Source organism: Mirounga angustirostris, unplaced genomic scaffold, assembly GCF_029215605.1.
Source record: "Mirounga angustirostris isolate CCGP_5_RB_7025 unplaced genomic scaffold, mMirAng1.0.hap1 SCAF_6, whole genome shotgun sequence".
NCBI classification, from domain to species: domain Eukaryota; kingdom Metazoa; phylum Chordata; class Mammalia; order Carnivora; family Phocidae; genus Mirounga; species Mirounga angustirostris.
The window spans coordinates 32,338,704-32,350,169 of NW_026991714.1; the positions used below are offsets into that span (position 1 = coordinate 32,338,704).

Sequence of the window (11,466 nt, forward strand, 5' to 3'; positions counted from 1 at the left end):
TGGACATGATGATTTTAAACAATGGACATGATGATTGGGCATATAAATAAGGAGATTTTCATGTATAAGTACTATTTCATAAGCCCCTTCACTGTTCCTTATAACTTTTAGCTTAGTATTGGTAATTAAAGGCAACCAATAAAATAATTTTCATCCTAACACATCATTCTACCATCATAATGTATACATGGAGAAGGTAAACTCTAATATCTGTTTACCTCAGGTTCATTACCACAAAGGGTGCCCAGAAATATATGGAAGAATTTAGGCAATTAGAACAATTCAGAAACAGTTTATTAAGCACCCATTATTCACTATGCTGGGCACCTTGGGAATAGTGCCTCTTCATAATACAATGAATGACATACAATAAATACCCCCAAAATATTGATGAATTAAAGAATAAATACAAGACATGACTTCTATCCTTTAGGAACTAATACTTCAGTGGGAGGAGACAAAAACACAGATATCTGAAGAATAGGACAGAGTTCTTTAATGGAGGGGCAAACCACTAGGGAAGTAATAAATAATTACTATAGCAGCTTAGAAGTATTATTTCGGCAGATAGTAAATCCGAAATGCTTCTTGAGTTAAGCGAGAGGTGAACAAAGTACTGAAAGTACAGAACTTCACAGAGTAGAATTGAATTGAGGAAGGACATCCCAGAGGGAGGCAAATCACTTGAATAAAAAATGAAGACAGTTCAGGGAAAGGAAATACTTTGGTGGAAGGGGTTGTGGAGATATGACTAATATGTAAGGGGGTTTTCAATGAGAAGTTAAAATTTTTCTGTGTGGTAGGAAGCTCTCAAGATTCTTCAGAAGGAATGGCACAGTCAGATCTATTTTAGAGGGATTATTTCAGAGGCACTGTTCAGAACAACTTGAAGAAGGTAGAGGCTGGAGGTTTAGGAGGTTGTATTGTAAGTATGCACAAGATGATGAGGACATGAGCCAAGGCACCAGTAAGAGAGTGGAGGAGCTCAATTTGGAAGACATCTTGCTTGTCCAAATAGATTTTGAAGATTGGTTGTTGGTGATTGGTTATTGGTGAGGAATGAGGGAAAGGGAGCAAATTTCATGTCAGAACAACTAGGGATATAGCTATTTTATAAAAGAGATATTTCCAGAATGTGTAATATTAGCAAGATGATATTGGAGGGTTCTGGTATAAATTTTGAAGAGAGGTACTTTCCAAATAATTATGTTGCTTAACATACTCGGGAAAAGAATGACAAGACAAAGAAGTAAGTGTGAAAGGGTTGAGAGCAGAAGGTAAGTTGAAAGCCACATACTACAAGAGGTTACAAAAGTGGCAAGAGATCAGGGAAAAGTGGCATTAAAATGTGAATAATGTCACATAGATGTGAGTCAGGAAGCACAGGAAAGTGGTGAGCAGGTTAGAATGAATGAATGAATGTGAGAAAGCAAAGAATACATGAGTTGCCCCCTTACTGTAGAGAATCCGAAGAGTAAAACAGTGCAAGAAAGATGGGCCCCATGAAGAAATGATCTAACTGGGTAACCGATTCAGGAGGATGGGGAGCATAGACACTGAGCACGAGGATAATAAATAGCATGTACCCTTTTAGTGAATGAATGGTCAACTTGCTACTCTGTACTAAAGTACCATGTCAATAGAAACTTGGTGAATAGATAGGAGGTACTACTATTTGCTATTTCCAAGAAATTAAAGTGACTTCTTTATTTTAAAAAGTGACTTCTTTTTTTTTTTTTAAAGATTTTATTTATTTATTTGAGAGAGAGAGAATGAGAGACAGAGAGCATGAGAAGGAGGAAGGTCAGAGGGAGAAGCAGACCCCCCGCCGAGCAGGGAGCCCGATGCGGGACTCGATCCCGGGACTCCAGGATCATGACCTGAGCCGAAGGCAGTCGCTTAACCAACTGAGCCACCCAGGCGCCCAAAAGTGACTTCTTTATTAATAAAATTGTGGTTTATCTTATTTACCATGCTCCATCAGCCTTGCTATCATTAGTCTGTTGCTTGCACTTTGGAACCCACTAAGGTCTGTCCATTCCATGTCTCTCCTTCCCAGGAGGCTGCAGTGGCAGGCATTGGGCGTTCACAGGCTCACTTTAGCTAAGACAAAAGGCATCTTCTCATGAGGAAACTTGAAGGGCCCTGACCTGGAAAGTGAGGCCCCATAGAGCCCACTAATTCTAGACGGAATCTAAGATTTAAATAATATAAGGGCTCCATTTAAAACAACAACAGTGACAGTTGGCAAACATTTAAGCTCTGTGGATTTAGTGGTTTAGGAAGCTTTCTATCTAGTGATTAATTCCTGCCAAGACCATTTTCATAAGCAATTGGATGAGACCTAAAGAGTCACCTCTGCTTCTGTCATATTAAAAAAACGGAAAGCTAAATACATCCTCTGGTCTTCAAATGTGATAACACTTACCAGAATAATCGTGGGGACAAATACAAGTGTATCTTCCTATCTCATTGAGGCATGTAGCTTCATTCTTACAGGGATCTGAGACACACTCATCCACTTCCAGGTCACAGTGCCTGCCTTGATATCCTGGGACACAGAAGCAGAAATAGCCATTGATTCCATCCTGGCACATGGCCCCATTGTGGCAAGGGTTCGAAGCACACTCATCAAGATCCTTTTCACAGAACCTTCCAGCATATCCATCAGGGCAGATGCAGACAGGGTGAACAGGGTCCTGATGGCAGATACCTCCATGTTGGCAGGCGTTTGTGCCGCAGAAAACAACAGCGGTTTCACAGGTTGTCCCACTAAAACCAGGAGGACATTTGCAGAGAAAGCTCCTTCCTCCAGGGGTGTTCACGCAAGTGGCATTTCTTTGACAGGGATTGGAGAAGCATGGATCTCTCATGTTGTCACAGTCTTTGTCCAAATTAATGGCCACGTCTGAACAATGGCAGTTGTTGTCTTCTGAATAATCATTGCATGTAGAATTGTTTTGGCAAGAATTTGAGAGGCATGTGGTGTCATTTTTATTGCAAAAGGAACCTACAAGGAAATAAAAAATATGAAGATGAAGTTTACAAATAAATGGCTAAGGATAAAATTAAAGATCTTTCTGCTCCTATGCCATCTCAGACTCATTAATGAAATACAGTTGGTTGCATTCTTTTGATGCGCTTTATCAAATGATGTCTAATGATGAGGTTTTTCATTAATGATGATTTGTCAAATCTTTTCATGTAGTTGCTAATAAGAAACAAAAATAGCTGGTTTGAGATTCTTTGCTTCTCCACTTCCCTTTCTCAGGGCCAAGTGCCACTGAGCAATGGGGTGAATTGAAGCAACTGTTAAATTGTCCTATAGACATACATTTTTGAAATTCACATTCTCTCATGGAGGATTTTGGAGTATACTGGGAAATGAGATAACAAAATTGTCTCTGAATATAGTCTAACTGAAACTAATATTTAAGTGAATGTTATAACTTGGTTTATAACTGCTTTATCACAATTACCATTTATGTTCTTTAAAAAAAGCATAGAAAAATGAAAATATTAAAACAAAATAAAATACCAACTGTTTGTTGAAGCTCTACTCTTTGTACCAAGCTTGCCAGGTATTTCACATATATTATTTCTAATCCTCACAGCAACACAGTGTTATTATGTACATCTTACAGATGACAAATTAAATCCCTCTGCAAGGAAATAGATGTAGTAAAGTTTATGGAATTTGTTTTTCTAAGAGCATCTCTGTTCTAGCGGATACATTTTTGAAATTCTAATTGGAATAATAACGAACAGAAAAACAATAATTCTTTAATTTTTTGCCAAACTCTTTGGATATTTGTATGTATGGAAGTTTTCCCCAAATATATATACATTATGATTGCAGCATTGTTATTTTCTTAGTCATGTATACGGAGAAGCTTTATGATTGTTCAGCTCAATTGTATTATCCCACAAAACACTGTCTTGCGGGTGGATTCATCTACTGTATCATTCTCTTATTTTTATTTCCTTTCTCACAGTATTGCTCACAAACATAGTAGCGGGCCACAGTACAGGCTTGTAATAAAAAAAAAAAAGGTACAAAATGGAGAGTTTGCTCTTAGGACATGAGACATAAATCAACTATTGTCAGAAGAAAACAGTGTATAAACTTTGAGAAATATGTCATGGTAAATCTTTTCCCTCTTCCTGTAAAAAAAAGAGGTGGTTCTCATAACTCGGTGTGGCCACCAACAGGGTGATGGGAAGATACTGAAAATAAATGACTAATTGGTGCATCATACAAGAGTGAGAAGATTTTCATAATTATCTTCTGTGGAGTCTTCCTGGCAGCCAACAATTTTCCTCTAGTGCCTACACATAGAAAGTTAACATATGCTTCTATATTATCAGGAGGGTTGATCAGAGACCAAACATTTTCTTCTCCCTATGAGAAAATTCAACTAATCATCCTTATACTTTAGCTTTTTTTTTTTTTTTCTCTCAGATGCTGGCTTTCCTATCACATCTTCAGATGTGATGTCTTCGTGTCACTTCCTGAGAGCTTTCTCTGAACTCCTTTTCTAAGTTTTATTTGCTATCTTATATATGCTGTTATTTCTTTGTGTATATGTTTGTTTGTTTTCTGTTTTCTTCATTAGAATGTTATAATGGAGGAAAAAAGACCTGTGTCTCCATATGTCCTGGGTCTACATCACCTGTCCCATTGCAGGTGCTCAATACATACTTATCATCGGAAGGAAGAGGGGAAATGTCACAACAGAAACATGGAAGGGTTGGGGCGCCTGGGTGGCTCAGTTGGTTAAGCGACTGCCTTCGGCTCAGGTCATGATCCTGGAGTCCCGGGATCGAGTCCCGCATCGGGCTCCCTGCTCGGCAGGGAGCCTGCTTCTCCCTCTGACCCTCCCCCCTCTCATGTGCTCTCTGTCTCTCTCATTCTCTCTGTCTCAAATAAATAAATAAATAAAATCTTAAAAAAAAAAAAAAAAAAGAAAAAGAAACATGGAAGGGTGCTGTGCAATCACAGGGGCCAGGAAAAGTGTTACCAGGAAGAGTCTCAATGAAGAAAAGGCCTTGAGATGTGTTTTTCAGTGAATGCAAGTGAAGGAAGGATAGTATTTGCAAAAGAAAGAACTAAAGCATGAGAGTTTTGGCATTCTCTGTGTGGGGCAGCAAATGGGGAGGAATAGGAAGAAATATTTAATAAGTTCAAACTTTTCAGCATTTAAAGTTCGTGTCCAAACTGAGAGAATTCAATTAAATACTATAGTTGCCCTCTTCACCAGTAAGGGTATTTATGAATTTAGGTTTTCCATTTATTTTTGTTTTGTTAGTGATGATGGTGATGGTTTTTTCCTTCCTTTAATAATCAAGCATTATCATTTAAGCTATGAAATGAAGCATTTGTGTGGAAAGACAGACAGCAAAGGAAATTAGCGTTTATACCCAAGGCCTCTCCAATGCAACTTTTAAAATGGATTTCTTATAATATTTGTGTAAAGCATTTTACCAGATGGAAAGCTAAGTTTTATAAGGACTAAGTCATTTGCATAGTGTCAAAGAGAGGTAGGATTTGAACCTCTGGTTTGTCCATTTCTTTTTACTGCATTCTTTTAGAAGTTAGGGTACTTATTGGGTAGTTTCTTATGTAAACCTGATGATATTCACATTAAATGTTTAATTCTCTTCCTTTCCAAAATTCTGTGAAAGACATAAAGGATAGCACGTAAGCATATTGAAAAAATGCTCAACATCATTTACCATTGGGGAAACAGAAATTAGAAACAATATCTAGAATGGCCACTAGAATGGCCAAATGACAAAATTGGCAATACCGGGTTTGACAGGAAGTGGAGAAATGGAAGTCTCCTTCATGCCCTCTCTCTCTCTCTCTCCAACTAATCATTCTTGCCTATACGCTACCAGTTGTATTAGTGTTTTCAAATATTGGCCTTTGACTTTATATAGTTTACCTATAATACCTTTGTTTTCTATCCTAGATTTCTGGTTTTGCCTTTTTATTTTCTTAATTCTACTTGCTTTGGGTTGAATTGCTATTTATTCTTTCAGGTATTCCTAATTTATTAATTTAGGACTAAAAATTTCTGTGTAAGCACAGCTTTATTGCATGTCTTATAAATTTATTTTTGATATCGTTCAAATAAAAATATTTTCTAATTTTCATGGTGATTTCTTCTTTGACCTATGGAAAAAATCTATAAAAATCAATTACATTATTGTTAACTGTGTTATTCAGAACTTCTATAGCATTGGGGTTTTTTCCTACTATTTCTCTTCATTGAGATTGATGCATTGAAATCTCCTATAGTGAATATGAATTTCCTATTTCTTCTTTTAGTTCTGACAATTTTCACTTCTATATTCTGAAGCTATGTTCTTATGTTCATAGAAATTTAAAATGGTTATATTGTCCTGCTAGTTTGACCCTCATATATTCATACAATATCCTTTTTATCTTTAGTAATGCATCATACCTTAAAAGACTACTTTTCCTGTTGTTGTACTGCTATATCAGTCATATATCAGTCATATATCTCATACATGGGTGGTGGGAATGCAAAATGGCGCACCCACCTTGGAAAACAGTTTCCAAGTGTCTTATTAATTTAAACATACACTTATTCAGCAATTCCACACCTAGATATTTCCCCCAAGAAAATGAAAACATAATGTCCACACAAAAACTTGCTTTCAAAATTCATAGTGGCTTTATTCATAATGCCCAACACTGGAAAAAAATCCAAATATTCATCAGCTGGGAAATAAATTTTAATATATCACACACTGGGCTACTACTCAGGAATAAAATGGGCAAATTACTGATCCGGTGAACAACATGGAGGAATCTTTAAAGTATTATGTTAAGTAAGAGAAACCAGACACAAAGACTGTTGGCTGTATGATTCAATTTTATGACATTCTAGAGAAGGCAAAGTTATAATGATGGAAAGCAGTTCAGTTGTCACCAGGAAATGGAGGTGGGTGAAGGGAATTAACTGTAAAGGGGCATGAAGGAGTTTTTATGGAAACATTCTGTGTCATGATTGTGGTAATAGTTATTGACCCCATAAGCGTTTGCCAATGAAATTGGGTTAATGTTATTGTATGTAAATTATACCTCAATAAATCAGGCAAAAAAAAAAAAAAAGCCCTAGAAAAAAAGGACAAAAAGGGATGAAATTATCATATTCACAAGAGCCAGAAGAGAGGTTGAGGGGACAGCAATAAATACCCATACACATACACTCATACATAGAGGGAAGCTAGGCTGCAGATGGGTGAGTTGTAATAGACTTAGCTTACCAGAATAAGCAAAACCCCAGCTGAGAGAAACCTAGAAGCAAGACAGTTTACGCAGTAGAACCCTCAAAATTTCAGGAATTAGAGGCTCCATGTACTCAAGTGGTGCTGAAAATGGAGAGGTTGTTTGGAAAACTTACCAAAAGCACAGTTAGATTCTCATATCCCATTTTTACCCCAGGAAACTATGTGATGGCCCTTCTTGCATGAAGGGGATTCAAAGGCACAAGCACAACTAGTGGGAGTGACCGGATCTGATTTGATAACAGGGGGATGAAGTGAATGTCTACATAAAGAGTTGTGAGACACTCCCCAACCTCATTTTCAATTCAGTTCTAAAAATGCCAGCAGCCAGATTTACTCCCCAAGCAGGAAACAATTACTTCTCTTAACCAGCCCGAGAGAAAATATTTACAGATGCTGATATTGGGTGTCACCCATTGAAATGAGCCAGCCCAATCACTGCAGAATAAATCTTAATAAGCTAGAAAGCTCTGTAACATGAAATAAAAGTGCTTTCAAATAGCTCTTTTAAGCAAACACAGGCATATATATATATATATATATATATATATATATATATGGCATTACTGTCCTTTAATTATACTTTAAATTATATTACAATTATACTCTAAAGAATAATGATAAATAAACATCCCTTGTACCCATTAATAAGCTTAAGAAACAATAGTACCTCTTTATTAAATATGAACAGATTGTATCAGATTACCACATGAAGGAAAACCTCTAAGATAAAACACTAACACCAAATGCACAAAAAAAATTTTTTTTTAAGTAACTTGGAAGAGACAAAGACAATTTAAGGAGTGGACAACAATTTATGAAAATTTGAGCATTAATATATTGAGAGTTAAGAAAGGATAGTGCAGCAATGAAGTAAGTATAGGTGTTTATTAAAATAAACTTCTAGAGAACAAAAGAGGCTTTAAAATTAAAAATACAGTGGTAGATGTCTTTCTCTGCTTGACTTATTTGTCAAGCAGAGAAAGACAATTATCATATGGTTTCACTCATATGTGGAACATAAGGAATAGCGCAGAGGATCATAGCAGAAGTGAGGGAAAACTGAATAGGAAGAAATCAGAGAGGGAGACAAACCATGAGAGACTATGGACTCTGGGAAACAAACCAAGGGTTACAGAAGGGAGGGGGGTGGGGGGATGGGGTAACCAGGTGGTGGGTATTAAGGAGGGCACGTGTGGTGATGAGCACTGGATGTTATAGGCAACTAATGAATCGTTGAACACAACAAAAACTAATGATGTACTATATGCTGGCTAATTGAACATAATAAAAAAAAACTACACACACACACACAAAAAGAAAATGAAAAATACAGTGGTAGAAATAAAAAATCCAGTTAAGTGATTGAAAGATAATGTTAAGGAAAATCGACCAGACACTAGAAAAAAATACTAAGAGATTGGAAATGAGAGGTAGAAACAATAGGGGACTAGAGAATCAGTCAAGGAGGCATTTCAAAATAAGAGAAGAAAGGAAATGGGGTGGGGGTGAAGTAGGCAAGGAGAGGAGGGAGAAGGAACTTAAAATTATGACAGAAATATAAAAATTGTTCCTATAATTAAGAGCAAACAAGTTTATAGATTTAAAGCTTCTACTAAGTGCCCTACACAAAGAACTAAAAAATAGATCCACAGCAAAGCACATCATTTCCCTGAAGCAGGACAGGGAACCACTCATTTACAAAGCGTCAGAAATCAGAGTAACATTTGACTTCTCCACAGCAATATTGAAAGCTAGGGGATATTAGAAAAATGCCTTAAAAATCCTAAAAGAAAATAATTCCTAAATTAGAATTCTATGCCCAGCTAAACTATCAATCAAACGTTGGCGGGGAAGACAAATATTTGCAGAAATTCAGAAATTTAAATTTTCAGCTTTCATGCTCACTTTTCAGGAAGATTCTAAAAGATAAGCTCTATGAAAGTGAGAGTATAACCAAGAAAATGAGAGACATGGAATCTAGCACACAGGGATCTAATAAAGGAAAGAAGAGAAACATTTTACCAAAAATTACTCGCTGGACTACAGATATGCTATCAGCATAGAGATTCACTAGTGCTGAAGGCAAAAAAAGAAGGTGGAGCTCAGAGAAGAAAAATGCAGAGTACCATATAGAGAGGTAAAGGAAAACGAAATAGAACAAGGTTTTTAAACTCTTACTAGTATTAATTCTAGGGAAAAGGCTGTGCAAAAAGGGAAATGAATCGTAATATACTATGTGGTTGCATTGTTCTTTATAAATAACAATAATGATAATTATGATTTAACTAAAGCAGTAGAGTTGCATGTGTGCTGGGGGCTGTGGGTGTGTGTGGTTGAGAACTGCAGGAAAATTAAATCTACTTTTACTGTAGCAGGATTCCAATAGATTATGCTAGTATCTAAAACAAGGGAGGGGAGCCTGGGTGGCTCAGTCGGTTAAGCTTCTGACTCTTGATTTGGGTTCAGGTTATGAACTCAGGGTTGTGAAATCGAGCCCTGCCTCCCGCTGTACCCTGGGTATGGAGCCTGCTTAAGAGTCTCTCCCTCTCCCTCTGCCCACCCCCACCCATGCTCTAAATAAATAAATAGATAGATAAATCAATTAAATAAAACGAGGGAAAAACTCAGCTTATTATTTACAAGTTTACAAATAAAAACCGTAAGAAATGACTGAGAGTTTTAAATAGTTGCTTCTGGGGAGTGCACAGTAGGAGTAAGAAGGAGGAATGGGGATGGTAAAAAGTGGACTGTTGTTTCCTTTATAACCCTTAGAGACTTTTAAAGTATTACTGAACACATTTGATAAAAATATTTTTAAAACAAAACAGGTAAATTTATAATCTGGTCACACACACTGCCCCCCTTCACTTTGTTTACACATACACTTTGAATTATGTTTTCAGTACTGGTTCTGGACAAAACCATCTATGAAGCACATTCTTTTACTGGATCTCCTCCGGGGTGAATGGTGACATTTGCACCATTTGCACGTTTACTTCCTGGGTTTATGGTGTGTCCATGGGCAAGATGCTAACTGGCTGTCTTAGAAATGCAGCCCATGGACCTAGGCATTATTAACTGACACTTCAGCTGACTATAGTAAATGAGCAAAGACAACTGCCTCTTAAAAAGAAAATTATATTTTTCAAACATATAAATGAATTGCAATTTATCGCTGTATTAAAAACAACCAGGGGCACTTGAGTGGCTCAGTTGGTTAGGTGTCGGACTCTTGATTTAGGCTCAGGTCATGATCTTGAGGACCTGGGATTGGCCTCACGGGGCTCCCCGCTAGGCCAGAGTCTGCTTGAGATTCTCTCTCTCCCTCTTCCTCTGCCCCTCCCCCGGCTTGTGCTTGTTCGCTAGCTCTCTCAAATAAATAAATAAATCTTTAATAAAAAATAACTAAACAGCCACTAAGGAAATAAAAGCAAACTATGCACAGACCAATGATGTCTTGAAGTAAGGATTGTAATTATTCCAGTTTTGTGCACCTAATTGAAAAAATCTGTGATCTATGCTATTATATTGTACCTAGTATATTGGGCAAACCGTCAACAGTAAAATAATTTTCATAGTAATAGTACCTTTAGAACAAAACTTACATGAACACACACACAAAACCTTATAGGACTAATTAAAACTATAATTGGAGGAATTTAATTCCAAGGGAAGTGACCATTGAGAATTTTGTTCTCAGCTTGCATTTGAGACTTAGATCCAGAGCAAGAAACTTTCCTGGATGTGAAGTGTAATTGATATTTTCAGACCAATTTATAGTCTGCCAAACTGTTTCCTTGCAGTAAAGTTTGCCACCTACTGGATATTATAAGAAGTTCTAGAATTGTGGGTTTCAGACTTTTTCTTTTCTTTCTGTAAGTACAGCAGTTCTCCTTCAAGGAAAATATCATGAATAATCCCAGTATACAAAATCAGAATGTGGACCAGCTCAGATTGAAGAAAGGAAGGAGACCCTGCAGCCCAGTCACATGGCCTCCTGCTCTTTAAGGAGATACCTCCAAGGAGCCCAGGGGCTGAGAATAGCAATTTAAAAATCTCTGTTCAGGAGAAAACCCAATATTTTCTATGGTTTTTATAATGCTTATTGTATTTGCTCTTTTGGTATTGTTTGGGCATATATAT

The 11,466-nt window shown here is 36.9% G+C and overlaps 1 protein-coding gene across 3 annotated transcripts in view; it reads right to left on the reverse strand.

Moving 5' to 3' along the window:
• The window catches only part of CRB1 (crumbs cell polarity complex component 1), a 152,581-nt gene extending 149,693 nt beyond the window's left edge, over positions 1-2,888 (reverse strand). For all 3 annotated transcript variants that reach the window (XM_045876129.3, XM_045876130.3, XM_045876128.3), the window contains exon 1: positions 2,429-2,888. In XM_045876129.3, coding sequence (XP_045732085.1) covers positions 2,429-2,873 — 445 coding nt within the window. In that variant the 5' untranslated portion in view covers positions 2,874-2,888. The remainder of the gene's footprint in view (positions 1-2,428) is intronic.
• Positions 2,889-11,466: the final 8,578 nt, after the last annotated feature.